Source organism: Hyla sarda, chromosome 2, assembly GCF_029499605.1.
Source record: "Hyla sarda isolate aHylSar1 chromosome 2, aHylSar1.hap1, whole genome shotgun sequence".
In the NCBI taxonomy this organism is placed as follows: Eukaryota; Metazoa; Chordata; class Amphibia; order Anura; family Hylidae; genus Hyla; species Hyla sarda.
In genome coordinates, this window is record NC_079190.1 from 22897922 (window position 1) to 22915933 (window position 18012).

At 43.6% G+C, this 18012-nt stretch overlaps 1 protein-coding gene across 4 annotated transcripts in view; it reads left to right on the forward strand.

Moving 5' to 3' along the window:
* CCDC81 (coiled-coil domain containing 81) overlaps positions 1-18012 on the forward strand; it is a 95158-nt gene that overhangs the window by 35215 nt on the left and 41931 nt on the right. For all 4 annotated transcript variants that reach the window (XR_008889459.1, XM_056561388.1, XM_056561389.1 and 1 more), the window contains 4 exons: positions 9855-10111; positions 13528-13613; positions 15419-15534; positions 16177-16294. Coding sequence is in view for 3 of the 4 variants with exons in the window: in XM_056561388.1 (XP_056417363.1) it covers positions 9855-10111; positions 13528-13613; positions 15419-15534; positions 16177-16294 (577 nt within the window). In the remaining variant the exon portion in view is untranslated. The remainder of the gene's footprint in view (positions 1-9854; positions 10112-13527; positions 13614-15418; positions 15535-16176; positions 16295-18012) is intronic.

Sequence of the window (18012 nt, forward strand, 5' to 3'; positions counted from 1 at the left end):
AGAGCTGTACTCACTATTCTGCTGGTGAGGTCACTGTGTACATACATTACATTACTTATCCTGTACTGATCCTGAGTTATATCCTGTATTATACTCCAGAGCTGTACTCACTATTCTGCTGGTGGGGTCACTGGGTACATACATTACATTACTTATCCTGTACTGATCCTGAGTTATATACTGTATTATACTCCAGAGCTGTACTCACTATTCTGCTGGTGAGGTCACTGTGTACGTACATACATTACATTACTTATCCTGTACTGATCCTGAGTTATATCCTGTATTATACTCCAGAGCTGTACTCACTATTCTGCTGGTGGGGTCACTGTGTACATACATTACATTACTTATCCTCTACTGATCCTGAGTTATTTCCTGTATTATACGCTAGAGCTGTACTCACTATTCTGCTGGTGAGGTCACTGTGTACATACATTACATTACTTATCTTGTACTGATCCTGAGTTATATCCTGTATTATACTCCAGAGCTGTACTCACTATTCTGCTGGTGAGGTCACTGTGTACATACATTACATTACTTATCCTGTACTGATCCTGAGTTATATCTTGTATTATACTCCAGAGCTGTACTCACTATTCTGCTGGTGAGGTCACTGTGTACATACATTACATTACTTATCCTGTACTGATCCTGAGTTATATCCTGTATTATACTCCAGAGCTGTACTCACTATTCTGCTGGTGGGGTCACTGTGTACATACATTACATTACTTATCCTGTACTGATCCTGAGTTATATCCTGTATTATACTCCAGAGCTGTACTCATTATTCTGCTGGTGAGGTCACTGTGTACATACATTACATTACTTATCTTGTACTGATCCTGAGTTATATCCTGTATTATACTCCAGAGCTGTACTCACTATTCTGCTGGTGAGGTCACTATGTGCATACATTACATTACTTATCCTGTACTGATCCTGAGTTATATCCTGCATTATACTCCAGAGCTGTACTCACTATTCTGCTGGTGAGGTCACTGTGTACATACATTACATTACTTATCTTGTACTGATCCTGAGTTATATCCTGTATTATACTCCAGAGCTGTACTCACTATTCTGCTGGTGAGGTCACTGTGTACATACATTACATTACTTATCCTGTACTGATCCTGAGTTATATCCTGTATTATACTCCAGAGCTGTACTCACTATTCTGCTGGTGAGGTCACTGTGTACATACATTACATATATATGGTAGATTTGGTATGGCTTTATCATGATTATTATTATTTGCCATTTTTAGGGGGCCATTGACTAAACCTATTTCCCCTTTTTCTATGGAGGAGCCCTTATCGTAGGGTCCTCACTTTATCAGTGACTTTATCAGTGATTTCGTCCTTGGCTACTTAGAGGTAATGACATATATATATATGTCTTTATGTTTTTTCTTTGGGAGCCTTTTTGAGACCACGTTTGGTGTAAATTAAGGACTTTCATCTACCTTCTTTTTCCTCTTTTTTGGCACTTGGTTTGTCATTAATAAGTACCTATCTGTTTTCTTCCTTACTCATCTTCGTTATCATCTTCAACACATCCATTATCTACACTATAATCTTGACACTTTTTCATGTCTCAATATCTTTTGGCATGTGATGTGATTATATTTATTATTATATATATTTTCTTGTCTTGCTTTGCAAATATATGTAGAATGGAATATTTGTGTACTAAAGCTAATGCTATGTTTTATGTGGTATGTTGTGTCTTCTCTCTTTCTATTCTTCTTTGTTTGTTCTCCCCTTTTTTTTGCTTCCTGCTACAGGTTGCTACATCAGTCGGAGGATATTCAAATGAAGCCACAAATAAACCTTGCCATTTTCTATCTGCATTCATGTGCTTTGTATTGCATATGTGCCTGCTTTGATGTATTATAATATATGTATAGTTCTAATTGTCCTTTTATCCATTGTACATTAAGCTATGCCTTTGTCCATGTGTTGTACGTTATCTATACATATTGTCCCTCCATGTCTCGGTGCTTATTAGGTATATATTTGTATACTGTTGTTGCCATCCCCTGATGAACCGTTGTATATCATAAGATACACGGGGAAACGCGTTGGGATATACGGTTGTTCATCATAGGAGAGCTTATTCTCTTTTATGTATTGATACGAATTATTTGTATTATTGTTATTGGGTTTTTTACGAGGATCAAATAAAATTGTGAATTTTTAGCTACATGGTTTAATGTTACACTGTGTACATACATTACTTATTACTTTCTTATCCCAGGATTCTGTACCCCGCTGCTCTAGTGATCATACAGTAGATCTTCATTGGAGCGCATGATGCTGCTGTAAAGGAATGTCCTGAACAATCATTATACACGTTTGGCCAACCAGTCACAGATGAATGATGGGCTGACATATTGTTAATACAATTTTTTTCACATTTATGATTGTCTGAAATGTCGCCCCCCTGACCTTAGTGCCGAAGGCTGTCCGGACATGTTGGGAGTTGTAGTTTTGCAACAGCTGGAGGCACCCTGGTTGGGAAACCCTGCTTAAGAGAGTTGTGTTAGTGACGGCTGCACTATTCCCTATCTGAACGCTGCATCAGTTATTCTGTTGGACCTGAGGAAGGTGCATGGTAGTGCCGAAACGCGTTGTCCAGCTGTATACCCAGTAAAAATCTTTGTCGTCCTGTGCGTAGCCTGTGGTCGTATTTATGCTAGTTTTTGAGCAACGCCTCTAAGGCCGGGTTCACACCACGTTTTTGCAATACAGGTCCCGTGTACGTTTTCAATTTGAATACTGTACAGAACCATATTGAAAACTGTATGCATTGACTCTCCATTGAAAACCGTATGCTAAAAGATGCATTCGTTTTGCATCTTGTATGGTTTTGTCCATTTTTTTCCCCGTACCCAAAACTGTAGCCTACCACCCTTTTTGGTCTGGGTGAAAAACCGTATTGAAACAGTATACGTTTTTTTTTTTTTTTTAACATAGGAGTCAATTGGAACTATAGAGAACCGTATGTGCATCCGCTTCCATCCGGTTAGCCCCATACGGTTTTTGACTTTGCACATGCGCAGTGGACGCCGAAAGTTTTTTTTTTCCTTGGAATTTCAATCAAACAAGTGAAACTTTATTCATGATGGAGTAAAAAGTTAAAAACGTATACAGGTTCTTCTCAAAAAATTTGCATATTGTGCTAAAGTTCATTATCTTCCATAATGTAATGATAAAAATTCAACTTTCATATATTTTAGATTCATTGCGCACCAACTGAAATATTTCAGGTCTTTTATTGTTTTAATACTGATGATTTATGCATACAGCTCATGAAAACAATGTGCATATCATGAAAAGGTTCTCTAAACGAGCTATTAACCTAATCATCTGAATCAACTAATTAACTCTAAACACTAGGGATCGACCGATTATCGGTATGGCCGATAATCACGATTTTGGGCATTATCGGTATCGGCAATTACCTTGCCGATAAGCCGATAATGCCTCGCCCCCTGCACCGCCCCCACCGCACTGCGACCACCCCCCCTTCCGACCCGCCGCACCGCGACCGCCCCCTCCGACCCACCACACCGCGTCGCACCCCCCACCGTGATGCTGGGCGGTATACCGGTATGGATTTTTGCCCATACCGCTATACCGGTCGGGCCCCTCCCCCACCCTCCGAGTCAATAAAAAAAATGTAACTTACCCGTAATGGGGGTGGTCCGGGCCATCCATCTTTCCTTCTTGTAGTGTCCGGGTGGAGGGTGAACCGGTCCGGGCTGTCCTTCTCTGGGGGGTCCTCTTCTCCACTCCGGGCAGGCTCCGGACTAGTACACTGCATAGACGCCGCTACGCCGTGACGTCAGGTGCGTCGCTGCGCAGCAGCGTCTATGCAGCGTCACTAGGCCGGAGCCTGCCCGGAGTGGAGAAGATGACCCCCGGAGAAGAAGGACAGCCCGGACCGGTTCACCCTCCACCCGGAATGCCAACGGACACTACAGGAAGGATGGATGGCCCGGACCACCCTCCCCGGACGGTCCCTGCAGCAACTGGGAAGGGGAGTCAGGGTTCTGGGATGGACAGGGGTCTGTATAATATACTATACCTACAGTAGGCCCTCCAGCTGTTGAGGCCCTGCAGCTGTTGCAAAACTACAACTCCCAGCATGCCTGGACAGCCAACGGCTGTCCGGGCATGCTGGGAGTAGTAGTTTTGCAACAGCTGGAGGCACCCCTAGGCACGGTGCGGCGCCGCGGGGGGAGCGGTGGCGGTGATAGGTCTCAGGACCCCCGATCAGGTAGGGGGAGAGAAGCGGGTGGCGGCGGTGGTCTATGGCACCGCAAAAGCCACTGCAGTGCATTGATTTAAAGCGACCGCTTTAAATCAATGATCTGCAGCAGTGTCGCAGGGGGGATAAATAGCCGATAACTTATACCGGAATATCGGTATAAATTATCGGCTATCGGCCCAAACCTCCACCGATTATCGGTATCGGCCCTAAAAAAACGATATCGGTCGATCCCTACTAAATACCTGCAAAAGATTCCTGAGTCTTTTAAAAACTCCCAGCCATAGTTACATAGTTAGTATGGTTGAAAAAAGACATATGTCCATCAAGTTCAACCAGGGAATTGAAGGGAAGGGTGTAAGGGGATAAGGGAAAGGGATGTAGTTTTATAATTCTGCATAAGCTTTAATGTTATTTTGTTCCAGGAATGTATCTAACCCTGTTTTAAAGCTGTTAATTGTTCCTGCTGTGACCAGTTCCTGAGGTAGACCGTTCCATAAATTCACAGTCCTCACGGTAAAGAAGGCGTGCCGCCCCTTTAGACTAAACCTTTTCTGGTTCATTACTCCAAACCGCAATCATGGGTAAGACTGCCGACCTGACCGCTGTCCAGAAGGCCATCACTGACCCCTCAAGCAAGAGGGTAAGACACAAAGACATTTCTGAACAAATAGGCTGTTCCCAGAACGTATCAAGGCACCTCAATGGGAAGTCTGTGGGAAGGAAAAAATGTGGCAGAAAACGCTCCACAACGAGAAGAGGTGACCGGACCCTGAGGAAGATTGTGGAGAAGGACCGATTCCAGACCTTGGGGGACCTGCGGAAGCAGTGGACGGAGTCTGGAGTAGAAACATCCAGAGCCCCCGTGCACAGGCGTGTGCAGGAAATGGGCTACAGGGGCCGCATTCCCCAGGTCAAGCGCAGTGGACTGGACTGTTGCTCAGTGGTCCAAAGTACTTTTTTCGGGTGAAAGCTAATTTTGCATGTCATTCGAAAATCAAGGTGCCAGGGTCTGGAGGAAGACTGGGGAGAAGGAAATGCCAAAATGCCTGAAGTCCAGTGTCAAGTACCCACAGTCAGTGATGGTCTGGGGCGCCATGTCAGCTGCTGGTGTTGGTCCACTGTGTTTTATCAAGGGCAGGGTCCATGCAGCTAGCTATTAGGAGATTTATGAGCACTTCATGCTTCCATCTGCTGAAAAGCTTTATGGAGATAATTTCGGGTAGAAAACATGGTCGCACATCTACAATCTTGTATAATGATCTGATTGCTTCTCAGCATAATATCAAAAACTAACAGGTTGTTAGTATACATTTTTGATCAAAAAGTACAAGCCCACTCGCCACGTCAAGGCCACCTATTTAGAGTGGGTCCCTAACGTCCCTAGCATAAAATGGCGTAGCACTGGGCGGCGACCACCAACGCCGCGACACCAGTGCCCACGGGGGGGGGGGGGGAACGACCCACTGGCAGAGCGGCCCCAATGCCACTCAAACCAGTCTATGGGTCGCACCTCCCCATAGACACGGCGCCACGGCAGCAACAGACGCCGCACAGCACCACACCAGTGTGAACAAGGTGTAATAGCTCACTTACCATACTCTCCCAGTCAGACTGGGAGGCTGCTAGGAAAGAAATGGCCCATTGACGTGGCGAGTGGGCTTGTACTTTTTGATCAAAAACGTATACTAACAACCTGTTAGTTTTTGATATTATGCTGAGAAGCAATCAGATCATTATACAACATTCTAGATGTGCACCATGTCTGTTTTTCTACCCGAATTCACTTTATGGAGATGAAGATTTCATTTTTCAGCACGACCTGGCACCTGCTCACAGTGCCTAAACCAGTGGTAAATGGTTTACTGACCATGGTATTACTGTGCTCAATTGGCCTGCCAACTCTCCTGACCTGAACCCCATAGAGAATCTGGGGGATATTGTGAAGAGAAAGTTGAGAGACGCAAGATCCAACACTCCGGATGAGCTTAAAGGGGTACTCCGGTGAAAACCTTTTTTCTTTTAAATCAACTGGCTCTGGAAAGTTAAACAGATTTGTAAATTACTTCTATAAAAAAATCTTAATCCTTCCAGTACTTATTAGTTGCTGAATGCTACAGAGGAAATTCCTTTATTTTTGGAACACTGATGACATCACGAGCACAGTGCTCTCTGCTGACATCTCTGTCCATTTTAGCAACCGTGCATAGCAGATGAATGCTAAGGGCAGCATGGTGGCTCAGTGGTTAGCACTGCTGCCTTGCAGTGCTGGGGACTTGGGTTCAAATCCCACTAAGGACAACAATAAATAAAGACATTATTATTATTATAATAACGTCAGCAGAGAGCACTGTGCTCGTGATGTCATCAGAGAGAATTCCAAAAAGAAAATAATTTCCTCTGTAGTATTCAGCAGCTAATAAGTACAGGAAGGATTAAGATTTTTTAATAGAAGTGATTTACAAATCTGTTTAACTTTCCGGAGCCAGTTGATTTAAAAGAATAAAGGTTTTCACCGGAGTACCCCTTTAAGGCCGCTATCGAGGCATCTTGGTCCTCCATAACACCTCAGCATTGCCACAGGCTGATCGCCTCCATGCCGCGCCGCATTGAAGCAGTCAATTCTGCAAAAGGATTCCCGACCAAGTATTGAGTGCATAACTGAACAGAATTATTTGAAGGTTGACTTTTTTTGTATTAAAAATACTTTTCTTTTATTGGTCGGATGAAATATGCTAATTTTTTGAGATAGGAATTTTGGGTTTTCATGAGCTGTATGCCAAAATCATCAGTATTAAATCAATAAAAGACCTTAAATGTTTCAGTTGGTGCGCAATGAATCTAAAATATATGAAAGTTTAATTTTTATCATTACATTATGGAAAATAATGAACTTTAGCACAATATGCAAATTTTTTGAGAAGAACCTGTACATTTTTTAAGCAGACATCATTTTTGGAGACGGTATACGGGTTAAAAATTTGTACACACGTTTTGATCCAGTTTAGTCCGGTTTTGAAGAATTTGTTTTACATACGGGAACTGTATTGCAAAAACGTGGTGCGAGTGCCGCCTAAGGCTGCGTTCACATCTCGTTTTTGCAATACTGGTCCTGTATCCCGTTTCTGTACAAAAAACGTATGTCTCCAAACCTGACCGAAACATATGCAACTGTATATGCCTCCTCACGTTTTTAAACCGTATACAATTTGAAAACGGATGTCCGTTTGCCTACGTTTTAATACATTTTCATTTATATAAAAACGAATACGGTTTTATTTTTGTCAACATTTTAAATAAAGTTCTTCTTTTTTATTGAATTTCCCAAAAAAATTCAAAAAGATAAAAAGAAAATCAGTATTGTGCAAACCGGACGTAACCGTACGCACATACGGTTCAATACGGTTCCCATAGAACTCCATTTTAAAATAACCGTATACAGGTTGAATACGGTTTTTCAACCAGACTTCAAACCGTAGTAGATTACGGTTTTATGTGCGGAAAAAAAACGCACACAACCGTAAATGAAGCAAAACGTACGCAACCGGATGCTACGGTTGTCATGCGGTTTTCAATGTAATGTCTATGCATACGGTTTGGAATACGGTTCAATACGTTTTTTTTTTTTTGCTGAAACCAGATATGGCAACCGTATTGCAAAAACGAGATGTGAACGCAGCCGAAGACCTATCTTTTCACTTTTCCATATACTGTAGGTATGCGCTCAGAGTAAGTAAGTAAGTATCCGCCTATTCTCATCAGGAGGCAAACGGAACTTCATCTCGTAAGGCTACATTCACACCTCTGAACTTCTGAGCATAATTCTGCATAGAAATTATGTTAAAAAAATTCCGGTGCAGCAGAGTCCCATTGCTGTCAATGGAATTCCGCTGCATCGTGCACACGACGGAGTATCAGCGGTGGAACTTTCCTCTGCAGTATTTACTGGGGACCCCCGTGATCTCCCTACTGCACCCATCGTTCGTTTAGAGAGTCGGGTTCAGCGCCGGAGGCTCGTGACCTCACGGCCGCTCCCTGTTCGTTAAGTAACAACGTAACAAACAGGGCGAAGCCGTGAGGTCACGAGCCTCCGCCCCGCATCCCCAGTCATCTGGCACGGAGGGAAGTTCGCTCTGTGCACCAGATGTCTGGGGTGCGGGAGCCGAGATTGCGGGGGTCCCCAGCAGCAGGACCCCGCGATCAGACATCTTATCCCCTATCCTTTGGATAGGGGATAAAATATATAGGGGCAGAGTACCCCTTTATGAGGTTAAAATAGTTTGTGAAGGAATGAAGAATATGGTTGCCCCGTTTTCGGCCGTGGAGATGCGTGAATAATCTGTGTTACGCCATTTGCATTACTCCCATTTATATTAATGGGAGTTGAGTAAATGGCGTAGCCTCGGGATATACGCTGTCTAGGTTAGGCTGGGTTCACGCCACGTTTTTGCAATACAGTTCCCATATCCGTTTGCAATGTGAAAACCGTACTGAACCGTATTGAAAACCGTATGAATTGACTCTCAATTGAAAACCGTATGCCAAACGATGCATCCAGTTATGTCTGTTTTGCGTCCTCTACGGTTTTGTCACTTTTTTTCCCGTACCCAAATTTGTAACCTACCACGGTTTTTGGTCCGGGTGAAAAACCGCATTGAAACGTATGTGTTTATTTTTTTTTTTTAACATGGGAGTCAACGGAAACCGCACAGAACTGTATGTGCGTACGGTTCCATCCGTTTTTTTCTTGGAATTTCAATCGTACAAGTGAAACTTTATTCATAATGGAATGAAAAGTTAAAAACGTATATATTTTTTCTTAATAAACTGATGAAACCGGGCATCATTTTTCAAACCGTATACGGATAAAAATTTGTACACACGTTTAGTCCGGTTTTGAGGAATCCGTTTTTCATTCAAAAACATCATACGGGAACTGTATTGCAAAAACGTGGTGTGAACCCAGCCTAACACAGTTCACAGGGCTTCACCAACTTCAAACTACCATTAAAGGGGTATTCCAGGAAAAAACTTATATATATATATATATATATATATATATATATATATATATATATATAAATCAACTGGCTCCAGAAAGTTAAACAGATTTGTAAATTACTTCTATTAAAAAATCTTAATCCTTTCAGTACTTATGAGCTTCTGAATTTAAGGTTGTTCTTTTCTGTCTAAATCCTCTCTGATGACACGTGTCTCGGGAAACGCCCAGTTTAGAAGAGGTTTGCTATGGGGATTTGCTTCTAAACTGGGCGTTTCCCGAGACAGGTGTCATCAGAGAGCACTTAGACAGAAAAGAACAACCTTAACTTCAGAAGCTCATAAGTACTGAAAGGATTAAGATTTTTTAATAGAAGTAATTTGCAAATCTGTTTAACTTTCTGGAGCAAGTTGATATATACAAAAAAGTTTTTTTCCTGGAATACCCCTTTTAATATCAATGGGAGTCATGCAAATTGCGTACGTTGGGGCAACTTTATTTTTTTATTGGTCGGCCTTTACAATAAAAACGTACTAAACCTGTATTTCCCCTCCCCCTCCTGGGATTTCAGGTGACATTCCGATCGTCCCTCTTGGTTTCATCGCCCTGTCGTTCGCCTGCCCGTATAACAGAGACACCATCGAGGCCTGTGTCAGGGAGACCCTCAGCGCGTTCTCACGATCCATCTCCACTAAACAGAATGTGGAGTTCACCTTCAAGGGCATCGGGACCCTTCACATCCGGGACCTGAAAGTCAAGATGAAGTTTTATAAGGAGTTTGTGAACAGTATGGACGGAACGGGAACTGTGGTGAAATCCCTCTGTAATGTAAGTGTTTAGGGCTTTGTGCGGATCCGAACTGTAAATGTGTATATAACTATAGTGGTGTCCCTTGAAAACCATAAATCTAAACTTAAAGGGGTTATCCAGGAAAAAACTTTTTTATTATATCTCAACTGGCTCCAGAAAGTTAAACAGATTTGTAAATTACTTCTATTAAAAAAAATCTTAATCCTTTCAGTACTTATGAGCTGCTGAAGTTCAGTTGTTCTTTTCTGTCTAAGTGCTCCCTGATGACACCTGTCTCGGGGACCGCCCAGTTTAGAAGCAAATCCCCATAGCAAACCTCTACTACTCTGTGCAGTTCCCGAGACAAGTAGAAATGTCAGCAGAGAGCACTGTTGCCAGGCAGAAAACAACAACTCAACTTCAGCAGCTGATAATTATTGAAAGGATTAAGATTTTTTTAATAGAAGTCATTTACAAATCTGTTTAACTTTCTGGAGCCAGTTGATAAAAAAAAAAAAAAAGTTTTTTCCTGGATAACCCCTTTAAAGACGCATTCCAGGAACTTTTGTTTATATAGTTCTGTATAAACTATTATTAAAAAACAATGTAGAGGTTCTTGTGTATGCCTCGTGTTCACCCGTTTTAGCTGATGTGGCAGGCATTGCCACGCTGAAATGATTTCCTAATGCTGCCTACATTTGCCATGAAACTACTGTCAGTGCAGAGAGAGGGGGTGGTGTCTCATCATTGGTAACTGATGGTCACCCAGGTGAAATGATTAGACTCTTAAAGGGGTACTCCACTGCCACAGAGTCTGAAACATTTAGTTCCGAATGCTGGGTACGGGCTGCGAGGGTCGTGACGTCACACCATGCCCTCTCAATGCAAGTCTATGGGAGGGGGCGTGACGAATGTCACGCCCCCTCCCATAGACTTGCATTGAGGGGGTGTGATGTCACGAGGGGTGTGGTCGTGACATCATGACCCCCCGCACCCAGCATTCTGAACTAAACGTTCAGGTCAATTCACATTATGTAGTTTTATTGTGTTTTTTTTACAGAAATATTGCAATGAGGAGGAAGTGATTTGACCTAAAATAACTTTTTAGGGGTTGTATGAAGATTTAAAGTCTTCAGACTGTTCACATGTTGACATTTTACTGCATTTTTTACAGGTTTTTACAGCATTTTGGCTGTGAATACGACATGTGATTTGCACAGTTGCAGTAATATAGCACCATTTTGCAACAATTTTGTAAAAATCATGGCAAAAACAGTATAAAACACACCAAAAATGCAACTTGTGTGAGCACAGCCTCAGTGGAGGTGTATAACTACTATATACACTGCTCAAAAAAAATAAGGGGAACACTTAAATAACACAATGTAACTCCAAGTCAATTACACTTCTGTGAAATCCCACTGTCCACTCAGGAAGAACACTGATTGACAATCAATTTCACATGATGTTGTGCAAATGGAACAGACAACAGGTGGAAATTATAGGCAATTAGCAAGACACCCCCAATAAAGGAATGGTTCTGCAGGTGGTGACCACAGACCACTTTTCAGTTCCTATGCTTCCTGGCTGATGTTTTGGTCACTTTTGAATGCTGGCGGTGCTTTCACTCTAGTGGTAGCATGAGATAAGAGTCTACAACCCACACAAGTGGCTCAGGTAGTGCAGCTCATCCAGGATGGCACATCAATGCGAGCTGTGGCAAGAAGGTTTGCTGTGTCTGTCAGTGTAGTGTCCAGAGCATGAGCTGCTACCATGAGACAGGCCAGTACATCAGGAGATGTGGTGGAGTCCGTAGGAGGGCAACAACCCAGCAGCAGGACCGCTACCTCAGACTTTGTGCAAGAAGGAGCATTGCTAGAGCCCTGCAAAATGACCTCCAGCAGGCCACAAATGTGCACGTGTCCACTAAAACGGTCAGAAACAGATTCCATGAGGGTGGTATGAGGGCCCGACGTCCACAGGTGGGGGTTGTGCTTACAGCCAAACACCGTGCAGGACGTTTGGCATGTGCCAGAGAACACCAAGATTGGCAAATTCACCACTGGTGCCCTGTGCTCTTCACAGATGAAAGCAGGTTCACACTGAGCACATGTGACAGAAGTGACAGTGTCTGGAGATGCTGTGGAGAACGTTCTGCTGCCTGCAACATCCTCCAGCATGACCAGTTTGGCAGTGGGTCAGTAATAGTGTGGGGTGGCATTTCTTTGGGGGGCCGCACAGCCCTCCATGTGCTTGCCAGATATAGCCTGACTTCTATTAGGTACCGAGATGAGATCCTCAGACCCCTTGTGAGACCATATACTGGTGCGGTTGGCCCTGGGTTCCTCCTAATGCAAGACAATGCAAGACCTCATGTGGCTGGAGTGTGTCAGCAGTTCCTGCAAGAGGAAGGCATTGATGCTATGGACTGGCCGCCCGTTCCCCAGACCTGAATCCGATTGAGCACATCTGGGACATCATGTCTCACTCCATCCACCAATGCCACGTTGTACCACAGACTGTCCAGGAGTTGGCGGATGCTTTAGTCCAGGTCTGGGAGGACATCCCTCAGGAGACCCTCCGCCACCTCATCAGGATCATGCCCAGGCGTTGTAGGGAGGTCATACGGGCACGTGGAGGCCACACACACTACTGAGCCTCATTGTGACTTGTTTTAAGGACATTACATAAAGTTGGATCAGCCTGTAGTGGGGTTTTCCCCTGTGATTTTGAGTGTGACTCCATATCCAGACCTCCAGGGGTTGATACATTTGATTCCATTGATAATTTTTGTGTGATTTTGTTGTCCGCGCATTCAACTATGTAAAGACGAAAGTATTTCATACGATTAGTTCATTCATTCAGATCTAGGATGTGTTATCTTAGTGTTCCCTTTATTTTTTTGAGCAGTATATATCCTGATCCCATAGAGATAGCATCAGTATACAGATAGAGTTGGAGGGGAGGTGTATAAATACTACATATCCTGACCCTGTAAAGATAGCAGCAGTATACAGTTAGAGCTAAAAGGAGGGGTGTATAACTAATATATATATCCTGATCCCATAGAGATAGCAGCAGTATACAGATAGAGCTGGAGGGGAGGTGTATAACTACTATATATCCTGATTCCATTGAGATAGCAGCAGCAGCAGTATACAGATAGAGCTAGAGAGGGGTATAACTACTATATATCCTGATCCCATAGACATAGCAGCAAAAAAAAGCAGAGATAATTTCTTTCAAATACCGCTCCCTGTCTGGCTCCAGGTTGGATATGGTTCTGCAGCTCAGTTCAAGTGAAGTGAATAGAGCCAAGTTGTTGGAGACAGACCGGGAGCGGTCTTTGAAAGAAAATAGGTCTGTTTTTCTATTCCTGGACAACCCCTTTAAGTTGTCAGGTACGTTATTATTTCCGAGAAGCCATTGAATGTTGTAATGTTCTTCTTTATTAGCGGCCGGGGACGGCGGATTCTGTCATGTCCTCCGGAGAAGACCATTTACTGCGCCCTCGATCACGCAGCGCTCTTCTATTCCCTAGGTAATATAGAAAGACGAAAGGAGCCATCTTCTAAGGCGACTTGTCTTCTGTCCGGGTCTTCAGGCTTTCTCCATGATTTCTGTCATTGTCTCTTCCCACCCGCTTGCTGCTGCTTCTTCTTCTTTTCACTTCAACTCATCCATAAAGTTCTCTCTTCCAATGGATCTTCTCATAATGTCTCCTGAATGAGGGAAAACTTCAGTCTGGCCACCATGGGGGATCGGTCAAAGATCCAACTATTCATCTTCTCTTCTCCAACTTTCTTCAATTCTTCTAAGGTTGGTGAAGGAATGGTTCTTGCTGTTTAAACGGGTTATCCAGGAATCGAAAAACAGAGCTAATTTCTTTTTTTTTTTAAACGTTCCCTCTCCAGGTTGGGTGTGGTATTACAACTTGGCTCCATTCACTTCGATGGAACTAAGCTTCAGAATCTCACCCAACCTGGAGACGGACAGAAAGAAGTTTTTGAAATAAATTAGCTCTGTTTTTTCGATTCCTGGATAACCCCTCTAAGGTGTTCTCAATACTTTATAATATATATAGAGGGGATAATACATAGAAAGGCATTGTCTTTATGGGCTTCATAAAGGTCCAGCATCAGAACCTGGTTCCTGCAGAGGAGTTGTAGCATTAGGTGGTGCCATTTTTACGAATGGGTGACCACGTCATACGTGAGCGGGTCAGGTCCACCTGACACTTTTTGTTAGCAGTTCTCTGTCTCGTGGGTAAGGTCTTAAAGGGGTACTCTGGTCTAAATGGCTTGAATTTAAACAATGATATCCCTAAAAACGTTACTTTAGTAGTGCATTATTAGTACTTTAAGTTCTCTTTTCCTCTTCTTTTAACACAATGAGCCTTGACCTGTTTGATGCTTCACACTATGTGTTGTTGTTTATATGTATGTATTTTCTTTAAAATTTATTAAAAAAAAAACATGAATAACAAAGGGGTACTCCAGCCCTTAGACATCTTATCCCCTATCCAAAGGTTAGGGGATAAAATGTGTTATCGCGGGGGTCCCGCCGCTGGGGACCCCCGCAATCTCCCTGGTGAACCCGGCCTTCGTTTAGAGCATCGGGTGTAGCGCTGGAGGCTCGTGACGTCACGGTCACACCTCGCTTGTGATGCCTTGGCTACGCCCCCTCAATGCAAGTCTATGAGGGTGGACTTGCATTGAGGGGGCATGGCTGTGACGTCACGAGCGGGGCGTGGCCGTGATGTCATGATCTCCGCCCTGCATCGCCAGTCATCTGGCACAGAGGAAAGTTCGCTCCCGGCACCGGATGTCTGGGGTGCCACAGCCAAGATTGCGGGGGTCCTCAGCAGCGAGACCTCCACGATCAGACATCTTATCCCGTATCCTTTGAATAGGGAATAAGATGTCTTGGTCTAGCGGCGGAGTACCCTACCAGGCAAGCACCCCGTTGTTCTGAATATTTATATTCGGAACACCAGCTTCGGGCAGCCGTGGTTGTGACGTCACGCCACCCCCCCCTCCATTCATGTCAATGGGAGGGGGCGTGACAGTGTCACGCCCCCTCCCATTGACATGAATGGAGGGGGCGTGGCGTAACGTCACGACCAAGGCCGCCCGAAGCTGGCATTCTGAATATAAACGTTCAGAATGCCGTGGTGCTCTATAGGGGATAAGATGTCTAGGGACAGAGGACCCCTTTAAGCAGGATAGCTTCCTCTATGACATCCATATACTCTATAAAGGCATGGCAACCCCTTTAAGACAGAAATTGACTCCCTGCAAGCCACAGAAGTTTGACCCTTACATTGTCTCCCTTTATGTTGCTTAGAGTTGACATGAAAGGAGCAGACAAATCTACAGGTATGGAGACGATCCCAGAAGAACATGGCGAGATGGGGAGTGTGGAAGAGCGTGAAAGAGAGGAGTCAGCGTCCAGCAGAAGAGGTAGGAGATTTGTCAGAACACATATGATCTAGTTATGGGGACATCCATCGGACCCCTTTGACTTATAATGAATTGATCAGGTTTCTGTCTTCTTCCACTGGTTATAATTGTTAAAAGGGGTACTCCACTGGAAAACATTTACCGTATCAACTGGTGCCAGAAAGTTAAACATATTGGTAAATTAATTCTATTAAAAAATCTTAATCCTTCCAATACTTAGCTGCTGTATACTCCACAGGAAGTTCTTTTCTGTTTGAATTTCCTTTCTGTCTGACCACAGTGCTCTCTGCTGACACCTCTGTCCATTTTAGGAACTGTCCAGAGTAGGAGAAAATCCCCATAGCAAACCTATCCTGCTCTGGACAGTTCCTGATGTGAACAGAGGTGTCAACGGAGAGCACTGTGGCCAGACAGAATGGAAATTCAAAAAGAAAAGAACTTCCTGTGGAGCATACGGCAGCTGAGAAGTACAGGAAGGGTTAAGATTTTTTAATAGAAGTCATTTACAAATCTGTTTAACTTTCTGGCACCAGTTGATTTAAAAAAAAAAAAAAAAAAAAAAAAAAAAAAAGGTTTTCCAGGGGAGAACCCCTTTAATACCGCCTCATCCCTTGTTTACATATGTCTACATCCTATCTACAGAGAACGCCACAGCGAAGCGTTTGCTGAACAGACAGCACATTGTGCCCGCCAGGGTTACCAGCATCAGCCTGAGCCAGGACCTGGAGAGAATCCCAAAGCCAAAAACCGCTCCGGAAAGGTCAGAGGGAGAAGAGGGGTGGGGGGGGGGCATAAAGTCATACCTTACTCTACAGACTGACACGGCCACATCTATGTGACACCTGCTGCCAAACAGTGCAGGGTACCAAAATGTATGTGAATATGTCACTCACTGGAGTGCACCCTCCATAAGCTTTGGCCCTGATTTACTAAGAGTGTAGGGTTTTTGTCTGTGTGTGTGTTTTTTTTTATTTTTTTTGTCCTCTTCTTTGTTCTGTCTGTTATTTACAAAGATGTCGCTCTGGTTCCTTTTTTTTTTATTTTTTTGGCGCACAAGGTTTTTTTTTTTGTCCACACCGGAAGGTACAAAAAAATGCAGGAATAAAACAACAGTGGCTCTTCAGGTCTGTGAAAATCTGACGCCAGAGACCCCCCCCCCCCCCCCCCCCCAACAACAAGCCATGCAAAAGCATGAAATTTCCAAAACATTTGCCGAATTTCTGAGAATTTGAGTTGGGTGTAAAATCTGCTCTGTGAACCATAACAATATTATTTAAAGGCATACTCCGCTGCTCAGCATTTGGAACAAACTGTTCCGAACTCTGAAGCCGACGCCGGTAGCTCGTGAGGTCATAGCCCCGCCCCCTCATGATGTCACGCCCCGCCCCCTCAATGCAAGTCTATGGGAGGGGGCGTGACGGCTGTCACGCCCCCTCCCATAGACTTGCATTGAGGGGGCTGGGCTTGACATCACGAGGGGCGGGGCTATGACGTCACAAGCTCCCGGCATTGGCTTTAGCGCTCAGGGAACAATTTGTTCCAAATGCTGAGCAGTGGAGTACCCCTTTAAGAAATAACACACTTTCACAATTTGGGAATACCATTTGAGCATGCATTTTTGAGGCTGCGAGCCATAGCGACAATATCATAGCGACAATACCATAGCGACAATATCATAGCGACAATATCATAGCGACAATATCATAGCGACAATATCATAGCGACAATATCATAGCGACAATACCATAGCGACAATATCATAGCGACAATATCATAGCGACAATATCATAGCGACAATATCATAGCGACAATATCATAGCGACAATACCATAGCGACAATACCATAGCGACAATATCATAGCGACAATATCATAGCGACAATATCATAGCGACAATATCATAGCGACAATATCATAGCGACAATATCATAGCGACAATATCATAGCGACAATATCATAGCGACAATATCATAGCGACAATATCATAGCGACAATACCATAGCGACAACACCATAGCGACAATATCATAGCGACAATACCATAGCGACAATACCATAGCGACAATATCATAGCGACAATACCATAGCGACAATACCATAGCGACAATACCATAGCGACAATATCATAGCGACAATATCATAGCGACAATATCATAGCGACAATATCATAGCGACAATACCATAGCGACAATACCATAGCGACAATATCATAGCGACAATATCATAGCGACAATATCATAGCGACAATATCATAGCGACAATATCATAGCGACAATATCATAGCGACAATATCATAGCGACAATACCATAGCGACAATATCATAGCGACAATACCATAGCGACAATACCATAGCGACAATACCATAGCGACAATATCATAGCGACAATATCATAGCGACAATATCATAGCGACAATATCATAGCGACAATACCATAGCGACAATATCATAGCGACAATATCATAGCGACAATATCATAGC